Source organism: Sceloporus undulatus, chromosome 4 (genome assembly GCF_019175285.1).
Source record: "Sceloporus undulatus isolate JIND9_A2432 ecotype Alabama chromosome 4, SceUnd_v1.1, whole genome shotgun sequence".
NCBI lineage: Eukaryota > Metazoa > Chordata > Lepidosauria > Squamata > Phrynosomatidae > Sceloporus > Sceloporus undulatus.
In genome coordinates, this window is record NC_056525.1 from 14,162,357 (window position 1) to 14,185,511 (window position 23,155).

The 23,155-nt window shown below is 41.0% G+C and overlaps 1 protein-coding gene across 14 annotated transcripts in view; it reads right to left on the reverse strand.

Moving 5' to 3' along the window:
* Nucleotides 1–23,155, reverse strand: part of CDH4 (cadherin 4) — a 1,166,202-nt gene that overhangs the window by 101,835 nt on the left and 1,041,212 nt on the right. For all 14 annotated transcript variants that reach the window (XM_042462689.1, XM_042462688.1, XM_042462685.1 and 11 more), the window contains one exon: nucleotides 18,133–18,270. In XM_042462689.1, the coding sequence (XP_042318623.1) occupies nucleotides 18,133–18,270 (138 nt within the window). The remainder of the gene's footprint in view (nucleotides 1–18,132; nucleotides 18,271–23,155) is intronic.

Consider the following 23,155-nt stretch of genomic DNA (forward strand, 5'->3'; position numbering starts at 1 on the left):
TCCGCCTCACACCCTCAGAACGTCTGGGCAGCAATTACTGAAGGTGCCTGGGGCTAGGTTAGCCTCCACCACATGGAGGACATTCTCCACGGCTGCCCCAGCCCTTTGGAATACGCTGCCCACTGAGCTCCGCTCGTCCACCACCCTGGCCCAATTCAGGAAGGACCTGAAAACCTTCCTGTTTCAACAGGCATTCCCCGAATAAAATCCTGTGGGCCTCCCTCCTCTTCCGTGGCCAAGAGGTTGGGCTATGGGGCTTTTTTTGTCTGTTATTTTATTGAATGATCTGATGTTTTTGTATTTTAATCTTTATGTATTATATGGAGTGTTGTTTTTAACCCTACTGTAAGCCGCCCTGATCGCAGGAAGGGCGGGATATAAATAAAAATTTTATTATTATTATTTATTAAGGCAGATCATGGAATAGGAATGAAGGGCATGTCCATATTGCAGAATTAAAGTAGTTTGACACCCCTTTAACTACCATGACTCTATCCTGCAGAATCCTGGGATTTGCAGTTTGGTGAAGCACCAGAACTGTCTGACAAACCAGGCTGAAATTTCCACTAAACTGCAAATCTCAGGATGCCACAGAATGGAGCAGGATGACAGTTAAAGTGGTGTTAAACTGCTTTAATTCTGCAGTGTGGATTCACACCCAATGCCTGTGCCAGATGGGGCTACATACCTCCTAAAATCTCTTTGTGTGTGATCCTGGACTCAGATCTGAGCCTGGATGCCGATGGCCAGGAGTGCATTTGCACAGTTAAAAGTGCTGCGCTAGCTGTGCCTATTACTTATCTATTTTATTGTTTGTATGTACAGCACTGTGCAAATCTACAGTGCTATATAAATAAAGCATAATAATAATAACAATAATAATAAAACTTGAGAAATCAGATATGGCTGTGGTGACACATTCCTTGATTACATGCCCTTTCGACTACTGTAATGCACTCTATTTGAGGCTGCCTTTGGAAACTGTTCAGAAACTTCAGTAGGTCTAAAATGCTGTTGATCAGGGTTGGATACAAGGATCATGGGATCCCCTTATTGAAACAGCTGCACTGGCTACCAATTTGTTTCTGGGCATAATCCAAAGTGCTGCTTTTGATCTTTAGAGGCCTACGTTGCTTGAGCCCATACTATCTGAAAAACCATATCTCCTTATATAAGCCATCATTTGCTTTAAGATCTGCAGTGGAGGGCCTTGTTTCAGACCCATCACCTATTTAGCTGTGGTTGGTGATGACTCAGGGGAGAGCCTTCTCTGTGGCTGCTCCCAGGTTGTAGAACTCTCTTCCATGGGAGGTCTGCTTCACCCCTTCTCTGTTCTTTTTCCACCAGCAGGTGAAGATGGTTTTATTTAGGCTTTTGAATTTTAATTATAGAACTGTAGTGTGTGTGTGTAAACGGTGTGCTGTATTTTAAAATCCTTTCATTGTAACTATAGTTGAGTCCCAATTTTTTTTTGGGGGGGGGGAAGCAGGATACTACTACTACTAATAATAGTAGTAGTAGTAGTAGTAGTAGTAATAGTAATAATAATTTGGCTGTCTTAATCATTTTGGTTTAAAAACAATATTGATATTTAATTCTTTTTAATTTTTGTAATCTAATGTTTTAACTGGATTATTTTTTTAAATATTGTAAACCACTTTCAATCCCATTTTGGGAGAGAGGTGGAATATAAACCCAGTACATACATACATACATACATACAATAACGCAAGCTTGCTAGCAGAAAATTCTGAGTACCTTGGGAGTATATGTCTCTCTCTTTCCTATCAACATGAATTCCTTCTCCCCATGGCCTTTTGACAATATGTTTTTCTCCATGTGGATTCAGCTAAGGGAGTCTAAGGTGCGATTAGGCAGAGTGGCAACTATGGGCGGCAATTGTTTTAGAGCAGGCTTTTTGGATTCAGCACTCAACTGGAGTATCTCAAAGCAATGCCAAAGGGCACAATTTAAAGTAGCTTTTAATAAGACTTCCTAAGGCTTACAAAACTTGAACAGACCAACCATTATTTTTTTTAAAAAAAGAAGTGCTTGATTGCAAAAGGCTCCCTGCTCCTCTGTTTCCTAGAATCCCAAGCTGCACTAATCACAAACACTTCAACCTGGCTACATAATATTTCCTCTTACATGGACCACTGCAAATATATATATTTGCAGTGGTCCATGTACTGCACAGTAGGCAAATTTATACTAACTTTTAATTAACATTTCAGACACAGAGGTCTGATCATGCAAATGCGTCTCCATCTCCACTTGCTTGCTTGATTGTTCCTGATTGAATATGATAAAAATAGACTTTATTTGAGTTGCATGGGGGTGCGGATCTCCCTTTCCTCTCTGATTAAGCCTTGCCTTCTTTTGAGTGGATGTCCACAGACAGCTGTACACTATGTCATAGACAGAACTATGGAAAGGTCTTTCACTTGAAGTCTTAAGAACTGAGTTGTTGTGACCCAGTCTGAACTTTTCGCGGGAAAACCATGTTCTTTTAATCATGCAGAGATTGAAAATGTTACTTTTTGGATTACAACTACGAGGATCCCCCAGCAAGCAGACCCACACCCATTACGGTAGGGGTTTGCAACTGTGTGAGGACCAGGAGCCAATTCTTACCCCCAGAATCCTTCCTGCAGGCCCCATCACCCCATAGCAAGTTCTACTAGGAAGGAGACATGCTGGATTCCAAAGAAACATTTTCTTTGAATTGCAAATGGACATTAAATTTCCTTGACTTTGAAAATCTACCAGTGACCACATGGCCAAAGGGGGAGGTGTCAGCCTGTAGATAGCCCTCCCTACCATCTGAACTAAGCACAGAAACAGAAACTGCAGGCCTATGACTAACATCTTCAATTTCTTTCTCCTGTTTGCCTGAAGAAGCCAGTGTGATTTCAAAAGTTTTCAACATGCATTTTGGTTGTCCCAATAAAGATATCATTGCTTGGATGTTATAAAGCAGAAAGTTACTTCTAAAAATTCTAGCCATAACTAACAACTAATTACTTGGAGTAGGCTGTGCAGTTGAAACTATAACAAATCACTTTGCAAAAATACCATTCCAAACACTGTGTATCATCATTTTGGATATATTCAAGAATAAACTGCAATACAATTTTTTGAAAAAGGACAAGAAGAGGATCATGTTCAACAAAAACTTGTCCCTGATCTTTTCTATTTTATAATAATAATCAAATCTTTATGTAGATGCTCTGAGGAGTAATGTAATGATGCAGATGTCATGAGAAATCCAGGGTGTTGTGAACTGGAAAGATATTACAATTCTACAGTGGAAAAGGATGCTCTTTGTGATAAGCAAAGCCAAACTCCCGTTATTTCTAACTAAAATGACATGAATTAAGGTGCTGCCCATTTAATGTTTCTGAGAAGTGGAAAGGGGCACCTGAGGAAAACAAGGCTGGTATGCTTCTTTGAGCATCAGGGAATGAGTTGAACAAATACGTACAAAATTTGCATAATAAGATAATTAGTTCTTTATCTTTCTTGCACAGGCACTTCTTTCTTTGGCAAGCAGCTATGGGTATATGACTGAACTCAACTGATCATTTCTTTAGAAAAATCTTCATTTGCTAGTGGTGCTATAACAGCTGAGAGATTTAATACAACAGATTCTGCATGATATCACAGAGTTTCCTTATGTCCTAATTTAGCCCTGAGCTTTTATGACAATGGATAGAGTGCTGTTGGTGATGTATGCTACTGTAGCCTGGGTTTATGCCAGTGAGGGTGTTGCAAAAGGAGGTATTCAGATCTTTCCTTATGCACAACTCTTCCTTGCACAAGGCAACTGGAGCAATCTCCCAACCATTAATGGCTTGAAGAGGAAGAGTTCCTGGGCAGCATTCAGTTGTTCTTGCACAGCTTGGAGAAGATAACTGACACAGTGTAGATCTGGGAGAGCAATGTCCATTCTATTTTCCTTTCATAGAAAGTAAGCAGGATGCTGCTGGAATGCCTCCCAGCCTCCTACAGCCACTAATGTGTTGTGGGGGCATGCTTTGGCACTGGGAAGTTGCCTTGCATGTGGGAGGGTATAGCATGAGGAGATACTCAGTGCCTCCTTTTGCAATATCCCTAAAATTATACATGCTGGCATATCTCACCATGGACAGTGAAGGGAGTGAATAAGAAGAGTGGATGCTGGACAAGTGAGAAAGGGACACAACACCCTTTCTCACTCACTCAGCAGCCGTGCCAGTCCCATCGGATGTACCACACCATCTTCTGGGGTATCACCTAGTGCAGTCTGCACTCCCCCCCAGTGAACCCACTGATGGTAAGGTCAAAGGCACTAGAGGAAAAGGGAAGGCAGTATTGCAGGTGAATAAACTCAGTCAAGGAAACCACAGCCCTGAGTTTGCAAGACCTGAGAAATTAAATCACAGGGTGATGTTGAGGTCTCTCATTCATAGTGTCGCTGTAGGCTGAAGTTCACTTGATGGTAATTAATAACAAAAATATATCTGCACATTTTATTGGCATTAACTGCCTTCTAGTCTACCTCAGTCTATGCCAACCAAGTCACCCTATTCTCAAGTGCCCTGCAGAACTCTTGCAGATTCATGGCCATGGGTTCTCTGACTGAATCTATCCATCTGGTATGCAGTTTTCCTCTCTTCCTATTGTTTTCCACATTGCCAAGCATTATTATCTTTTCTAGAGAGTCACATCTTCTCTTGATATGGCCACAGTACTAATGAGTCATGGTTGCTTCTAGGGAGAGTCTGGGTCTGATTCATTGGTCTTTTTTAGCAGCCCATTGTATTCGCAGAACTCTTCTCCAGCACCATATTTCAAATGTGTAGATCTTCCCATCAGGTTTCTTCACTATCCAGCTCTCACAACTATACATAGAAATAGGAAATATAATGGCATGGACAATCCTAACTTTAGTATTTACACTAGCATATATCATCATAACCTCCTTAAGCCACTCTATGGTCATGGGTGGAAGGAGTAGCCCAGTGGAATTGGGCTGGCAGAGCAGACGTATTCATCTGGTGTTCATTCATGGACCCTAAAACATTTGTAAAATGTGATAACCAAGGGATGCATGAGACATTTGCTCTGCTGTGTTTTTGAAAAATGCATTCATTTCTACTTCCCAGACTAAACATGGAACTAGATGTAATTCATAATCAGAAGTCCATACATTTCTTGGTTTGTGATACATTCTACTGAGAAAAAAAATGTATTGGACAACAGGGCCGTCTACAAAAAATGCATAAGCACCCCTTCATGCATTTCTAAAATGTACAGAAACATGCTTTTAGGCAAAAATTCACAAGGATGTCCACCCCATAAAAATATCCCTTCCCTGGAAAAAAAAAACTCCCCCCAAAACATCATGCACAACTCGCAGAGAATGGACCCTGAAAGAGGAAAAGGGGAAAGTCCACAAAAACACACTTGTCAGATCTGTCCATCCCTAGTGCTAACTTCATTTTGTGATTGTTGAACTCATCCATCCATTCCTCATCTCTGAAGCCTCATTTAAGATGTACACATGCACAAAACTCAGTCTTATGAGGATATAGTGCACCTTGTTCCCTAGGGCAATTGCCCTCTTTGTTGACCAGATGTACTGCCAATTTCTCCCAATCTGCTCCAGCCGTTAACTTTAACACAGCAACATTAATTCCTGCTGTAGAACATGTGAGCTGTTGTGGCAGTATATTGCAATGTTCTCTTGGGCTACATTTATATCCTGAATCTATTAAGCCTCAAGCCAGCCAGTTTGATTGACAGGTAATTTAAGAACAGGATGGATGTGTGCTTTTGTGTGCTTTAATGCCCAACATAGTCCTTGATTTCTCTTCCTTTGGCACTGTTCCAAGGGCAAGCCTCTATTGCCATCATTCAACCTATTTCTTTCCCTCATCGTAACTCAATGTACAATTGTTTTAAAGAGCTGTAGAGTTATTTGGCAAATGAAACAAATTCTGCTCCAGAAAGATATGGTGCATGTTTGAATGTGTGTGTGTGTGTGTGTGTGTGTGTGTTCGGATGCCGCAAAAACAGGAAGCGCAAAAGACCCATGTTTCCATTCCCTCCTTAGAGATAAAAAAACCCAAGAAGCTGTCTTATACAACATCACACCTTTGTTCTACTTAGTTCAAAAGTGTTCAGCAGCATTGACTGGTAGTTGATCTCTTAGGATTTCATGGCAGTAGTCCTACTTGAACATGCCAAAGATTCAACCTGGGATCTTTTGCATATAAAGGAGGCATGCTACATCGATCTGGAGTTTTCCCAGCATAGTAGCGTTGTATATTTTTTTAACATTATATGGTTGAGATTCTGGATCATGCAGGTACAGTATGATGCTCTAGCTGCACAAAGTTGTATCCATTCTGCCCCAGGGTGTGTTGTGATGACTACTTTGGAGATTAGAAAGAGCTGTTTACTTAAGAGAGGGTTGCATCTGCATCATGAAAAACCAGGAGCGGAGGGATAGAGGAGGCATCCCCTGAGCATACTGCCATGGTTGGGAAGTGGAGGAAGGAATGGTAGGATATACACAGAGAAGTAAGGAGCTGGGGATGTTTAGCCTGGAGAAGAGAAGGTTAAGAGGTGATATGATAGCTCTATTTAAATATTTGAAGGGATGTCATATTGAGGAGGGAGTAAGCTTGTTTTCTGCTGCTCCAGAGAACAGGACCTGGAACAATGGATGCAAGCTGCAGGAAAAGAGATTCCACCTCAACATTAGGAGGAACTTCCTGACAGTAAGGGCTGTTCGACAGTGGAACAAACTCCCTCGGAGTGTAGTGGAGTCTCCTTCTCTGGAGGTCTTTAAGCAGAGGCTGGATGGCCATCTGTCGGGGATGCTTTGATTGAGATTTCCTGCATGGCAGGGGGTTGGACTGGATGGCCCTTGTGGTGTCTTCCAACTCTACAATTCTATGATTCTATGATTCTAAATACCCACCTGCATATCTGAGGCTGGGTGGCAAGAGATGGTATCTGGACCATATAGGCAATCTTTTTTCCAGCAACAGAACTGCAGTAGAGAAGTTCATCTACTGTGAGTCATAATAAGTCCATGCACTGGTAACTTCTCAGATCATCGCAAGGCATCGTACATGGGGCTACTCTTGAAGACAATTCAAAAACTTCAGCTAGTGCAAAAAGCAGCAAGCAGACTACCGATCAGAAGATCATTAAAAATAATATAAAATCAGTTTTACAGGAATTGCATTGATTGCCAATATATTCCTGGTCTGAATGCAAAGTGATGACAATGACCTTTAAAGTGCTGAGGGGCTTGGCACCAAAATATGTGGAGTATGTCTCCATATAAAACACCTGCTTGAACTTCCTAGTCTGCTGGATGAACTCTCTGTGGGTGCATCTGCACTGTAGAAAAGTGCTGTAGCATCTCTCTTTCCCCAGGCGGTAAATGGCCATGGCAGTACACTCTGGGTACCTGGATGCTGCCTGTGGTAGTGGACCCTGTGCAAGAAGGTACTGAATATTTTCCTTACATCCTACAAAGAAAAATCATATATATATATATATATATATATATATATATATATATATATTTCTGGGCTGCATCAGCAGGAGTATAGTTTCCAGCTCAAGGGAAGTAGTAGTCTCACTCTATTCTGCTTTGGTCAGATCTCACTTGGAATACTGTGTCCAGTCCTGGGCACCACAATTTAAGAGAGATATTCATTCATGTATTTATTTACTGGCATAGACCAAATATAAACAAGAAGAATACTGATAAGGTGGAATGTGTCCACAGAAAGGCGGTCAAGATAATAAAACATCTGACCTTGTGAAGAATGATTTAAAGAGCTATAGAAGAGAAGACTGAGATGCGATAGCTATCTTCAAATATCTGAAGGGCTGACATGTGGAAGAAGCAGCCAATTTGTTTCCTGTTGCTCCAGAGACCAGACCATGACCCAATGGATTCAAATTACAAGAAATGAGATTCCATAAGTGTTTTCACTATAAGAGCTGTTCAACAGTGGAATAGACTGCCATGGAGGTTTGTGGACTCTCTATCAATGGAGGTCTTTAAACATGTTGGATGGTCAACTATTAGGAGCACTTTAGTTGTGTATTACTGCATGGCACAGGGTTCAGCTAGATGGTCCTTATGGTCCCTTCCAACACTAAGATTCTATTATTCTTAACTGGTTTTATGAAAGCACATATCACTGGTAGGATTACAGCCCGGATAAACTATCATTGAAATAGAAGACCTAAGTTCTAGAATAAGCAAATCCTAGAATAACAAATTATGCAATCAGGCACCTTATGATAAGTAATACCTGCTGAAAGAACTGCCAGTCCAGTCAATTGCCATATAGAATAAAGAAGGGGACAAGATCTTGTCTTTCACCTCAGGCAGGAAAATGTCTTCAGCTAGCCCTTCCAAGACCAACTACATGGAAGTGTAGTTGGTCCCAGGCCTGAATAATTACTGGTATGTAGTCTCAGTTGCAGTCCAAACTTTAGGTGCTAAACTCTATCACCCAAATAGCTTCAACACCAGAAATTTCTGATGTGTTCTGAGCACCCTACTGAGACAAAAGCTACCAACTGCCACTATGTATTGCACTACAACAACCCTAGTTATTAGAATTCTCTACCTGTACACAATTTGCTTTTCCAACATAGAGGTAGCACCATTATTTATTTATTTTTGCAAAGCAAAATTATAGATTTCCAGCTTCTGCTTAGCCCAAAATATCAGGGGAATTGAGAAGGAAGCAGAAGGAAGTCCAAACGGTCTGCTTTTTCTGCAGGCAGTAAAGGATAAGACCTTTGTTTACCAGCAAGCCTTTTTGATTGCTGCCTCTAAGAGTGTATGTAGCTACTGATGTTTTAAATGACTGCCTGATTGTTCATTTGCTTTAAAATGATTATACCTTTACCAGTTACATTGTCACTTAGAAAATAACAGTTAGTTTATCATTTTAAAGCAAATATGTTTGTTATCTGAATGATTATAATAGGATAGTAAAGCAGGCTGGAGAAAAATAATTCCAACCAATGGATACACCAGCTTTTTTTACATTATTATTATTATTATTATTATTATTATTATTATTATTATTATTATTATTATGTACTTTCAATGGAAAGGGTTAAGAAAATTGATATGATACACAAGGGTGAGAAGTCTGGCAAAGATGCCCTCCAAACAAGGAGCCCAGTACAACTCAATATTCCAGCCTGGGATGAGGTGGTAAATCTGTTTCTTTACTCCTTGGGTTCCTATCTGCTAGGGAGAGGCCTTAGGCTCCAATCCCAGGCATACACATTAAGCAAAACATCCCACAGAAAACAGTGGGACCTACTTCTGAATAAATGCACATAGGACAGAACTGAGAGAACAAAGCTCTATTTTTGTGTTCACCTGAAATGGATTTTTTTTTTACTATAACCGAAGAGCTGATTTATTTTAAAGGTCACTTTTGTTAAAGAGCAGTGGTTTATATAACTGTAAAATACCCTCAGGTTTGAATTATGGAAAAGAGCAATGGGGAGAGTGCAAAGCTGTTCCCACCCTTCTAAAAACTTTCTGCTCAGCTCTCAGATTTAGAGAAATGGTTGAGTTGTCCTTTATTCCTGCTGGAGGGGAAGACTGACGTTTTCTGATCCGTTTAGCTGGATTCTAGGGATGGACGTCTTGCTGAAGTTAATGCCTTCTGGGTCTGCACACGTGAGGACTTTCAGTGCTCAAGGGATGCTTGCATGCAGTGTCTCCTTCTAAAATGGCTAAACCACAAAGATGCTGTAATGGTTTAGACTATTCTCTAAGGAGCAAATGATACATTATAGAACAGCTAGGTGAAATCAAGCCTCAGGAATCCTACCTTTCCTACAAACCACCATCAAGAAAGGTGGGGAGGGGATATTTTGCAGCACAGAAGAGGTGGAGGTGGAAAGAGGGCTTAACCCTTCCACTACCAAACATTCCCTCACCCAGAATTTCTTCCATATGTTTTCCCCTACAGGGTTCCAGACTGGTACAACAGTAGTAAAATATATATGGATCTAGAAAGCAGATGTATGTAGGATGGTAGTAGTGATAACAGCAATTTGGAAAGCTTCAGAAGACACTTTACACCAGGGAAGGGTGAAGCATCTCCTTCCATCCTCCAGCTAAACCACAGCATTCTGGGGACAAGTAAACTGTCTATGTAAAATGGCTCACCACATGAAATTGAGAACTAGAAAATTCCCCCTAGCTAAGAGGTGCTGTTCTTTGTAAATTTCATCTTAAAAGGAAACCATGAGTAATTTTAGCAATTTTCTTCCAGCTATTAGAAGGTCTTATTTCATTTCATACCAGTGTTAGGAATTAAGTGCCCTCCTGATGTTGTTGGACTGCAATTCCCTAAAGTCCTAGCCAGCCCAGTCACTGGTGAAGAATGCAGGGAGTTGTAGTCCAACAAATAGTCAGCTACATTGTTCCCATCCCTGTCAGGGACAGCTTCAAGTGTTGGGAAATTTGACAAGAGTTGACTTTGTTATTTAATTTTGTAGATTCTTGGTAAAGTTTGCTTTTTACTATAGACTTTTGCTGACAACAATACAATGAGGAGCAGTGATCTGAGTGCTGGTCAAAGGATCAGGGAGACCTTGTGGATTCCTTATGTGGGAATCCACCAGGTGACCTGGGCAAGTCACAGTCTTTCCGCCTATGAGGAAGACAGTAGCAAACCTTTGCTGAACAAATCTTGCCAAGAAACCCTATGATAGAGTCATTCTGAGTCAGAGTCAGCATTCATGCACATAGCCACAAGAATAAAAATCAATTAGTTTAAAATGAATCAATTAAACTCTTGATTGGAGTGAAGCCTTTTTACATTATGTAAAAGAAACAGGGATTTTGGTAAAAACCTTTAGTACATTTCAGCATCCACTCACATAGTGCCGCTCTTCCTGCCACTCAGCTGTTTGTAGTTGTTTTAAACAGCATTTTAAAAATCATCTTTACTCAGAAAATAAGTATTTGCTCATGTTGGAGAGCTACAAATTTGAGTTTTAAAACTTTGGCCGCTAGGTGTCACCAGTTTTCACTCAATGGAAGGGGGAAAAGGCAGCTTCTTTCCGTCCAACCTACAGCTTTAAGGATTTTCCTTCCCCTAGAAATGGAATGTTGTGAGCCAAAAATGCTTGTGTAGTATGCAATTTACTGTCATAAAGGGAAATGCAAAGGGAAAACTGTAAGGCGAGACATATGCTGGCATCCTGTTAGTGGCATGCATGCACCTTAAATGCAGCTTCCATGTGCCTCTTGGATGGGCACAGGGGGCTGTTCTCTTACCCTTATGTTCCATTTCATACCTCTCCCCCAGGCAGCTGCCAAGCCCTGGGAAAGGTTGCTGTGGCTTCTTACTGGGGGGAAGAAGAGGGAGGGAGATAGAATTAAGGCCATGAAGATATGGATGTACTAGTTATCCAAGATATTGTATTCTCTATCATCATGTATGGATGTGAGAACTGAGCCAAAAAATCAAACAAATGGGTCCTAAAACAGATCAAGCCTGAAATTTCCCTGGAAGCCAAATTGATGAAAGAGAGGCTGTTGTAGTTCAGTCACATAATGAGAAGGTGTGATAGTAGAAAAGACAATAACATTGGGCAAAGTGGAGGGTAGCAGAATGAGAGGAAGGCCACATAGTAGCTAGATATACTCAGTCAAGGGGGCCATGATCCTGAGTCTGCAGGACCTGAGCAGAGCAGTTGAGGACAGGGAGGCTTGGAGCAGTCCCACTTGAGTCAAACAGCAACAATGGTCATCCATGAATATACCCTCATTCCTGCCCTTACCAAAATGATTCCAACTGATGCTTCATGATCTGAATTGGCTTCCCATCTCTCCCCTCCCTACTGATGAGCTGGGGTTTGACAGCTGCTGGGGAGAGGGAAGAACAAAGATCAAACCCCAACATAGGATCTCCAACATAGTGGTCAGATCTGAGCTGATCATAAGTGCACATTGCCATTTGTAGAATCTCTACTCGGTGGTTATAGAAGGAAAGCCTGCTCTGCAACTGTTAATGTGTAGCCAATCCATCTAATGAGATGGCCATCTCAGGCAGAGGAGTGACAAGTCCTGAAAGACCTGCACAGCTGTCCCCTGACCAACTTTAATCTCTCTTGCCCCATCTCACCTGTGCTCTTTGATCACCCTGTGTCCCTTCATTCTCTCCCTTACACCTTGTGTATCAATCCCAGGTTTCTTGTACACAATTTCTTCCTTCCTTTCCCCCCTCTGCCTTGAACACATAATGCCATTCCCTGCTGATCCTCCAAAAAGCTTTCAATGCTTTAAAAAGCAGATAGGTAAGCTGGCCAACAGGGAGTGGTGATGCCCTTGCCATTGTTGTAAAGCAAGAACCAGAGGAAGACGGAGGCCAGTCCAGGTACTGGAGGGAGGGGGAAGCTGGTGGAACCCAGCAGTGGCAGGGAAAGAAGGCAATGTAGAATGGGAATGGCAGCAATAATGAGAAGGGTAACTACTCATCCTCTCTCCTCAGGTGTGCCTGGGCTGCTCTTCTGTACATTCATTCAATTCAGAATAATTTTTCACTCTTGGTGGAAATGTTTACTTGCACATTCCATTTGTGCACTGCTTGTTCCAAGCTTTGTAGAATCCTCATTTTCAAAAGGTTTATACTTACTGAATATCTGCAGCTTCTGCAGATGCTTGTAAGGAGAAAAGATGGTAAAGTAAAATAAATAAATAAATAAATAAAATTAGGGGGTGGGGGAGTGGTCCAAAATAGTTGGGGTAGGTGGTGAACCAGAGACAACAAAATGGCCATCCCTTACAAAGCATCTAAGAAAAAAACACTGTAGTATTTACCATGCCTGATGCAATTTTGATAGGACTACAGGAAAGTCAGAACAGAACTGGAGAAACAGAGTGGTTCCAAATAGACAAAGGGGTCAGGCAAGGGGGCATCCTATCACCCTTATAAGCTGAAAATATCATAAGGAAAACAGAGTTAGAATTAGATGAAGGAGGAGTGAAGATAGAAGGAAGAAACATCAATAACCTAAAATATGCAGATGACACCATAATATTGGTGGAAAACAGCACAGACGTGGAACAGCTAATAAGAAAAATTAACGAGGAAAGTGCAAGGACAGGGTTGATCCTGAACATAAAGAAAACAAAAATAATGACCACAGAAGAAACACAAAAATTCAGTCTAAATAATGAGGAAATTTAAATAGTTAAAGAATTCCTGTACCCAGGATCAAACATTGACTGGAATGGTAACTGGAGTCAAGAAATAAGACAACGACTAGGAATGGGAAGGGCATCTATGAAAGAACTAGAAAAGATCCTGAAGAGTAATGATGTACAACAGAGCACTAAAGTCAGAACCATTGAGGCCACTGTATTCCCCATTACCATATACGGATGTGAGAGCTGAACAATGAAGGAAGCAGAAAGAAAAAAACATCAACTCATTTGGGATGTCGTGCTGGAGAAGAATATTTAGGATACCATGGACAGCCAAGAAGACAAACAAATGGGTCCTGAATAGATCAGACCAGAGCTTTCATTAGAAGCCAAGATGATCAAGCTGAGGCTATCATACTTTGGTCATATAATGAGAAGGCATGGATCACTGGAGAAAACAGTAATGCTAGGAAAGCTAGCAGGTAGAAGGGAGAGGGGGGAGACTCAAGCAAAGGGGGTTGAGTTTGGGTTTACAAGACTTGAGCAGAGCATACTTGGAGATATCTCATCCACAGGGTCGCCATGAGTCAGACTTGACTTGAGGGCAGCTAACAATAACAACAAACAGGAAAGTAGTGGTGGAGGGGGTGTGCTTGTTCAACACATGATTTGAATAATGAGAAAATTATTTACTTAATATGCAAATGAGACTGCCCAGATTTGTGGGACTCAAATGTGGCAATATTAATAAAGTATGAATAGAATACTCCCCAGTTATAGCTCTTAATCCACAAATTATCCATCCCACACATGGACACCCCCCCAATTTGACACAGGCTTCTATAAGTCACTTTCATACTACACAGTTATAGCAGGTTGATATTTGATTGCCGTGTCTGTATTCTGTACATCCTTGGTTGGTACACTGATGGCACACTAAAGTTCTCTTGCAGAGAATATTAAATACGTTACAAAACTAAAAATCCTGTGATTCCATAAGATGCAGCCATGGCAATTAAACTGGAATGGAATGCTATAATTGTGCAGTGTGAGAGAGTCAGTCCTCCATAGATTCAAGCATCTATGGCTTGAAAAAAATATCCCCCCTCCAATTTCTCCCCAGAAACCAAGCCTTGATTTTGCTATTTTATATAAGGAACACCATTTTACTATGTCATTATATAAAATGGGGATTTGAGCATCCATGGATTTTAGCAACCTTGGGGGTCCTGGAACTAAACCCCAGCAGATATCAATTCAAGTGGGTCACCATATGTTGACAGGTGACTTGAAGGCGTGCGCGCGCACACACACACACACACACACCTCCTTAAATAATTTGCTTCAGCTAAACTTTTATGGCTGCTTCATTAGCAAGTGACAGAAGGCACTGTTCTAACATTTGAGAGAGTTTAAACATCAGCAGGCCTTCCCAAAGAATTACCTTTGATCCAGTTTCTCACACTTTTTAGTGAAGGCATCTCCCTCTGCACTTTCAGATTTATTTGTTCTTTCCCCCCCAGTGATAAGCTATTTACAACTTTCACAAGAAAGTTTATGAGATAATGATAAGAAGATTCACTGCTTGGTGCATTTTTTCCCTTTGGTTTTCTTCTTAAATGATGGAGTAGCTTCTGCTTCATAAGCAATGGATGATGTGGGTGAACAAACTGAAGTTAAATCTAAATGTGAAAAAGGTACTGTTGGTGAGAAAGTCTATTCATCCAGCCATAGGGTGTTTCTTCCATGTTGGTTACGGAATCCTCTGAATCATAGTCAAAAAAATTGGTAGCCTTTCCAATCATGGATGGGATTGCACTTTCCTAAGATGGTCAGTTTTGTAGCTTAGTAGTTCTCCTGAGCCTAGCCTTATCCATTTCATTCCTGGTACACTGGTGCCTCGGGATACGAAATGATCGGGTTACGAAATTTCCGGGATACGAAAAAGTTGGATTGGCAAAAACTGTTTCGGGTTACGAAATATTTTTCGGGTTACGAAATTCATTTCGGCGCGAAATTCAAATGCTGCAAAGTGCAGCTATAGGCTTTCCAGTGCTAACGGAAAGCCTTTTCGGGTTACGAAATTTTCGGGTTACGAAAGGAATGGCGGAACGAATTAATTTTGTAACCCGAGGCACCAGTGTACTATCAGACATGGCCATGGTACCATGCACATCTTGATAGGATTACTACAGCTTACTTTATGTAGGGCTTTCCCTGAAAACCCTTCCAATTAGTGTAGAATGCTTTTGCCAGAATTTTGATTGGGACAAAGGTCTGGGCCATAGGACCTGGAATACTATATCCAGTTCTGGGCACCACAGTTCAAGAAGGATGTAGACAAGCTGGAATATGTCCAGTGGAGGGTGACCAAAATGGGGAATGCCCCAATGAGGAGCAGTTTAGGGAACTGCAGATGCTTAGACTGGAAAAGATGTTAAGTGGTGACATGATAGCCTTGTTTAAATATTTGAAGGGATGCCATGTTGAGAATGGAGCAACATTGTTATTTGCTACTCTAGAGAATAGGACACTGAGCAATGGAGAAAAGATTCCATCTAAACATTAGGAAGAACTTCCTGAAGGTAAGAGCTGTTTTAAAATTATTTTTATTGATTTCAAAATTAAAATTAACATATAGATTACAAAATCATTAGACACATACAGCCAGCCTGCGCCATACACGGGCTTCCCTTCCAGAGCTTTCAGCACACACTGAAGCTGCGGTACAATTTAATGAATGGCACATGTGCCCATGGTGCGTGCACTGCACCATGCCATTGTTTTCAATGGGGCACGGACATACATGGTTTCTCCTTTTGTGGGTCCGGAACGGATCCCCTGCATAAGGGAAGGGCAAACTGTAGTTAACTTACCAAAATATAAAAGGACTTTCCACCTTCAGAGAATTTGTTCTTCCTACTATTTTTTGCTTTCATTTCTATATGGTAAGAGCTGTTTGGCAGTGGAACATGCTGAGAGTGGTAGAGTCTTCTTCTTTAAAGACTTTGAAACAGAGACTGGATGGCCATCTGTCGGAAGTGCTTTGAATGCGTATCATTGCATGGCAAAATGGGGTTGGGCCTTGTGGTCTTTTCCACCTCTATGATTCTATTATTATATCAGCTACATTGGCTGCTGATTCTGAATTCAATTCAAGGTGGTGGCTATGAGCTTCTCAGATGTGCAGGACCAGTGAGTATTACTTTCCAATGTGCCAGGGACTGCCACTAAATTTCTGTCCACTGGGTACAATTTTTCTTTTCTTTTCTGGAAACCTGCCAGGGACCAGCACTAGTCTAGGGGCAACCACTTTGCATACTGCTTTAAAACACTAAACAGCTTTGACTAGGGTACTTTAGAGGACCACCTTCTCCCATCTGTACTTGTCCATCTGTTGCTGAGCCCTGCTTCTCTCTGTAATTGCCTTCAGGGTCAGGTCTGGTGTTCTTGGTTGCTGAAAACTTTCTGCCCCCAAAGGTTTGGTCATTATTATCTTAATTTGAGTTCCATCATCAAATTAAGACACTTTCTGCTGATTCTGACCCTACTGTTGCTTAAATTTATTTACTGGATGTTGTTTTTGTTTTATTGTGTTTTTGCTACTGCTTTTAGCCCATTTGTAGGGTTTGATGATTAGAGTTATTGCATATGCTGAAAGCAGCACCGGAAGAAGCGGCGCCATGCACCGGAAGAAACAATGGCATGTGTGCCCATGGTGGTGTGCGCCTCCGCCGCCCCGCACCACCGCGAGCACGGGCCACATTACTTGTAATGGGGCTTGAGCATACACATTATTTCTTTTACATGGGGGGGGGGGGCTTCCAGAACAGATCCCCCACGTAAAAGAAGGGTGCATTGTATTTTATATTTGTAAGCTGTCTTGGACAATGATTTTATCTCAGCCATGAGACACATAACAACAACAGCAAGATCCAGACTTGGAAAAACTTCTCCCAAATCTGGTGGGTTTGTTTCTCTTATCCTTCATGACTCCCATCTTATCCACAATGACCAAAAATTGGACAAAAACTAAATCACAACTGATATGATATAATTTATGGTTCTGGAAAAACATCTGTACTTACCCATTTAAAAAATCATTGCATTTTTCAGATGTTCTATATTCCAAACCCATTATGAAAATTGGGAAGAGTTCAAAAAACAACAGATACATTTCTGATCTGTCACATTATTTCCATGAACCAACTAGTCCTGTTCACTCCTTGTTTTCACACATGACACTACATCCTTCAATGTTTTGGGTCATACAAATTACAACCTATGCTAGTTAATTTTGGGGGATCTTGAATTAACAAGATTCAGACAAGGTGAATGAGAGCCAGTGTGGTATAGTGGTTTGAGCACTGGAGTATGACTCTGGAGACCAGGGTTCAAATTCCTGCTCGGTCATGGAAACTCATTGGGTGACCTTGGACAAGTCAGGTATTCTCAGCCTCAGAGGAAGGCAAAAGCAAACCCACTCTGAACAAATCTTGCCAAGAAAATCCTATCATAGCTTTGCCTTAAGGTTGCTATAAATTGGAAATGACTTGAAGGCACACAACAGACAACATACACATGAATAATGCTTCCCACATCAAAACACAGAACTAAGACAGCGTCATGGGAAGGGAAAGCAGCTCTGTGAGATAGAGCTTCCCCACCCTTTTTTTGCCACAATCATTTCATTTCCTCAGTACTCCAGAATAAACTGGTAGCCAGATAGCTGTGCTTCTTCATGAATCATTTCTCACAACCCCCACCGCACCATTTTTATTTGCTGAAAGTCTTTGTTACACAGTGATCTATCAAGTTCTTTCTATCTGCCAAACCAGCAAACAGAGACGAGCCATATCAAATGTCCATGAATTACAAACACATTGTGTGTCCATACATCATTGCGCTGATGTATTGATACTTACGGTGCTGGCGGTGAATTCGGGTGGGTTGTCATTCACATCTGTCACCATAATGATCGCTGTCGCTGTGTTTGAGAGACCGTAGTTAAGATTTCCTTCCATATCTGTGGCCTGAACGATGACTGTATATTGCTGAACTTTCTGGAGAGGAAAAAAAAGAAACAGGACAAGAAAGACATGAAATGTTGTGTATTCTTTTCATACCTGCAACTTTAATAATACCTCATTGAGCTATATCCCCATTTTAAATGTTTTCCTAGGATAAATCTTTTTTTTTCATTTTCAACACTCTTCAGAGTGAAGAAAACAACAACAACATAATGGCTGGAATCCTGCTGTGCAGGAATTAGAATTGGACAGTTCTGTAACGTCTGCATCCAGTAAAGGGCTGCAGTTATGTTTCTCCATAGGGGAGCAAGTAAAATGACTAATACATATTGTTAGCAATGCACAATGGTACTAATACACAATGGGACTAATGTGCACCAGAACCTATGTGCATTGATCCCATTGTGCATTGAGTCACTGACTAGGGAGAGCTGATGCACATCAGTAGAGCCCATTATGAATCAGGACTCTCTTACTAGTTTCCTGTTGCGCATCTTCACAATTCACCAATAGAGTTTCTTAGTGCCCTGGTTACGTAGCTAGGTAGATGTAAAGTTATGTAATGTATACTGTGATATAGGAATCCAGCCATTATTATGGTTTCATTTCAGCTAACAGCCAATGATAAAGTGGGGATTATAGCCAGTTGGCTTGGTGGGTTATAGGCCATCAGTGTCTCACTAATGCCTTCCATATATTGCTTTGAGGATAATAACTAAGTACCATTGATTGCCACTATTATTTATTAAAGTTTTGTGTAATCTACCTGTATATCAGGGGGAACATCTGGCCTGCAGTGTGTTTAGTTATCATGAGTGGAGAGTCATGATGTCCCTCACCTAGTGCATTTTTAAATTAATGTTTATTATCTAAATTCACATTTCAAAATGGATTGTTGTTTAATAGTGTTTTAATTTTTATATTACAGACTGTTTTAGTTTGTTATATTAATGTTTTAAAGTCTAAGTCTCTTTGGATCCCATATGAAAGAAAACTAAGACATACATGCAAACATATATGCACACATTTTGAAAGAAATTGTTATGGGGGGATCCATTTTCCCATTCAAAAGGTTTCTGCGTGGAAGCTTGTCTACTATATACAATCCTGACAGACTGTATTGAAAGTATTTCTTTTAAAGAAAATGAGGAAGTCAATCAAGTCAATATCCCAGCAATTTTTTATTATTCTGCTCATCACCAGAAGAAAGCTGAATTAAAAAGAGAACAAAACCCTAAAATACTTATCAACATTTTGAAAAATCAGTTTAAAAAGAACACGCACAACTGGGATTATTTGTATTTTTGGTTTTCAGGAATTTAGAGAAGGCATGAAAATAGGGGTAGGAATAATTCGGTTCACTAATTAAATTCTATGTAGCCTATTGTCTCCACTAGGTGTCCAAAAACCAGGAGTTTGCATTCCTTTGGCTATACAACTATTACATGAAAATTCCTTGCCCTCCACTTCTCAACTGCACACACCAGCAGAGATGAAGAAGGGAAAGAAGAATGAAGCCTCATTCGCAGTTGAAGTACTGGGTGGAGAGATTCGGGACCTGAGGACATCAGGGATGTGGTCATGGCTCTAATGTCACCCAGCCTGTAAAGGCTGCAGGGGGTCGGGATCTGGCCTTCTCTATCCTGACTCTATTTCCCAACCTGATATATAGTGACAATGTACATCTGAACTACAAGAACAACCAGAGGGAAATGCACCACAGGGACAACAAAAGGGAGATGTTTTCCATGTTTGAATCCACTAAGGCAGATGTGGGAATCTTTGGTTGATCTAGGCATCACTTACAGTCCTGCCCCCCATCCCAATGCTCATCATGGCCTGCACTCTATTGCACAGCTCACAAACTTATATGGTGGCAACTGAACATGAGTCATAAAACACCCCTTCTTTCTTGAGGTGGCCTTTCTGTTCCAAATAGGTGCATAGTAGACACAAACATTGTTTCTTCTCCTGTACTGCTGTTTTAGTTCAGAAATAAAATATAATTTTGAAATTGATTGGCATACCATCAAATGCAGTAGGGATAGGGCTCTAGGGGCCACAAAAATGGGTTGGAATATTGTGTCATTCCCTCATACTTTCCAATCATTATTGTGATTTTAGTGTGAGGTGAGCAATGCCAGGTTTTGTGCATTCAGTGGCAGAACCATTTCAATTTGTTAGAACTATTTCTGGGGCTCAGTGTCTTTAATAAAAGGAAGGGAGGGAAATATACCTTCCTTCTTTTATATCAAAGAACTGAAGCACCAAGCAGTCTTCCTGTGCGGCTCCTTTCTTCCATTTCAACTTTGCAAGTTTTCTGTTCTATGTTGTTTGCTGCATGACCCCTACAAAGCAGTCAGTAGGCTCAGAGGTCATCACTTACAGATTTATCAGTTAGAACAACCTGGGACTGTCAGAGCCGTTCTCTGCTCATGTCTCGTTGTCTTGCCTCTAGCTAGCACACTGCAAAGGCAAGGTGGTTTCTGTGTCAAAAGTAATTCAGAAACTCGTGATGCCGTTATGCAAACTTTTATCTGAACCTGGAAGTTGAACTGCATGAGAAGGTCATGCTAGGGCATGAAAATCTTTCTGATGCAAAGACTGAACTCTCTAAGCATATACTTTGGTGAAGATGTGTAACATTCTAGAATTCCTTGCTAGGGCAGGCTGTTTGAGGACTGCTGTTACAGGCTACAATCCTCTACCCAATTACCTGGGATTAAGCCCCATGGAATTAAATGGGAATTACCTCTGCAATCTGCATAAATTGTGCAGATTACCACTTTATGTTCCATTCTGCAACCTAACCATCTCTAAATTTTTACTGTTTTTTAAAGAACTTTTCAAGAGCAAAAAACTACTTGCAGTAGAACAAGGAAAATATAGTAATAATCATAAAGTCTCCTTGTAAAGGCTTCAACAACAACAACAACCCTTCAGTGTCTTGCCATTTTTCATCTTATCTTGCAACTTTAATAAATCACATTATTCATGAAATATTATTTTATGAACTTTACCATTTAGGTACTTGTGTAGCATTAAAAAGATTGAGATTCTGTATGCTCTGGCCAGGAGCAGACTGGAGTATCCTGGCCCTGGAGCTGCCCCAACCTCCGGTCCGACGCTGCCTGGTGCATCTGTTGTCAATGTTAGTCACTTTATTCTGAGGTCATAATGTATATATATAATCTTTATTTCTGCCAACAGGCCATTAGACAACAAAGTGTGGTCATAATGAATCATCCAGCCTCAATCACATAGCTGGGCACATCGTTCTGACCTCAGAGCAAGTCATTGGTGGCAGTGGTGGATGCACTCAGTGGCTCAGTGGAATGCATGTCAAACAGCTCCCCCACTGGATTGAAAGGCTTAGGATCTTCTGAGATCCAGAGCAATCAGGGAGATATTTAAATATATACTAAGGGGAGTATACCCCAATTCTGGTGCTGAATGGATGGATTTGCACAAGAACTGGAGTTTGGGCCATGCATAATCTGGTCACCCTGTTGAGAGGATGGGGGAAAGCTGGTTTATTTGGCCTGTGCAGACAGGGCCTCTGACACCTGTGTATCCCAACAAAACCAAGCATCAACACGCCCAAAAGAAGGTGAGAGAGAGAGAGAGAGAGAGAGAGAGAGAGAGAGAGAGAAGAGATTAATATAGACCGTAAAGGAAAGTTTCCCTTGCAGTCATTTGCTCTTTGATCTATGGTAGACCAGTGATGCTGGCAGACCTTGGAAACATTACTTTTTTTTTTTTTTTTGGATTCTAGCCTCTGGACTCTCCTGGACAGCATGGCTGCTGGCTATGTTGCCTGCCAGATTCTAAAAAGAGTAGTTCGAAAAGGAGAACTGTAGCCACTATTTTGTTGTAATTCTAACTGCATTCCTCTGAAGATTGTGACCAGAATCCTTCTGGTGTCATATAAATGTGTAACTTCCTCCCTGGAAACAACTGCACAATTTTTGTCCAATGACAAATGTCTGCATCAGTTTGCAGGTTCAAGCTTGCAGAAGCAGAGTTGCATATGCAGGGCCATTGTGCATGCAGAGCTGCAGATGCATTCAGTTGTGCGTTTGTTGTACATTCAGGTGTAGATTCAGTTGGGCAAGTTGGCCATTCAGCACAAGGGTTGCATAATGCAATCCATGTGTAACTCCACGTGCGGATATTTGCACTATGCAACTCTGATATGAGATGCTAGCCAATATGTAGATTTGTTGCTCCTTCCTTTGAAGAGCCAACAGGCACCATCCAGGAGCTAGTATCGGCCCAATGGTTGTCTGTTACTGACTCTTAGTTTAGGAGGACTCATCCATTTTAATACTGAGCTTTCTGGCTGATGAAGTTGAACCATCGGTCAGTGATCAAATTCCACTAAAGCTGATAGTTTAGGGACATTTTAGATGAAAGAGTAAGTTAGAATAACTTCCCCCCATATGAGACCAAAGGCATGAGAAACAAAAACACCTTTGAGACTTTTGAGATAGCCGTGAAAAGCAGAGAAGTCTCCAATATTTTGGAAAGTGATAAAAATAAATAAAAGAGGACCTGTAATATATTAGTCATCAAATGTTATTTTATTTTGAGTGTCTAGAGCCTGGATTCATAAGGGATAGCAATTTTAGATAAGCCCTTCCAGTTATCTCTAATTAAATCACCACTGAGGCATGTCCCAATATGTGAGAAATATGGGCTAAAACCCCCTCCCAATACTAACTTGGTCATGCTTGTGTATTAAGCTTAGTTTATTGAGCTATTCAGGAAATTAGCATTTCAATGTGTCTTTACAATTTGTCATACTATTTCTCTGGGAACACCCCCCCCCCCCAGCATATAGTTTTTAAAGCTGCATGCAACTGAGACCAAAACATGAGACCCATATTTTGAAAACACTCAAGTACAACTCACTTTC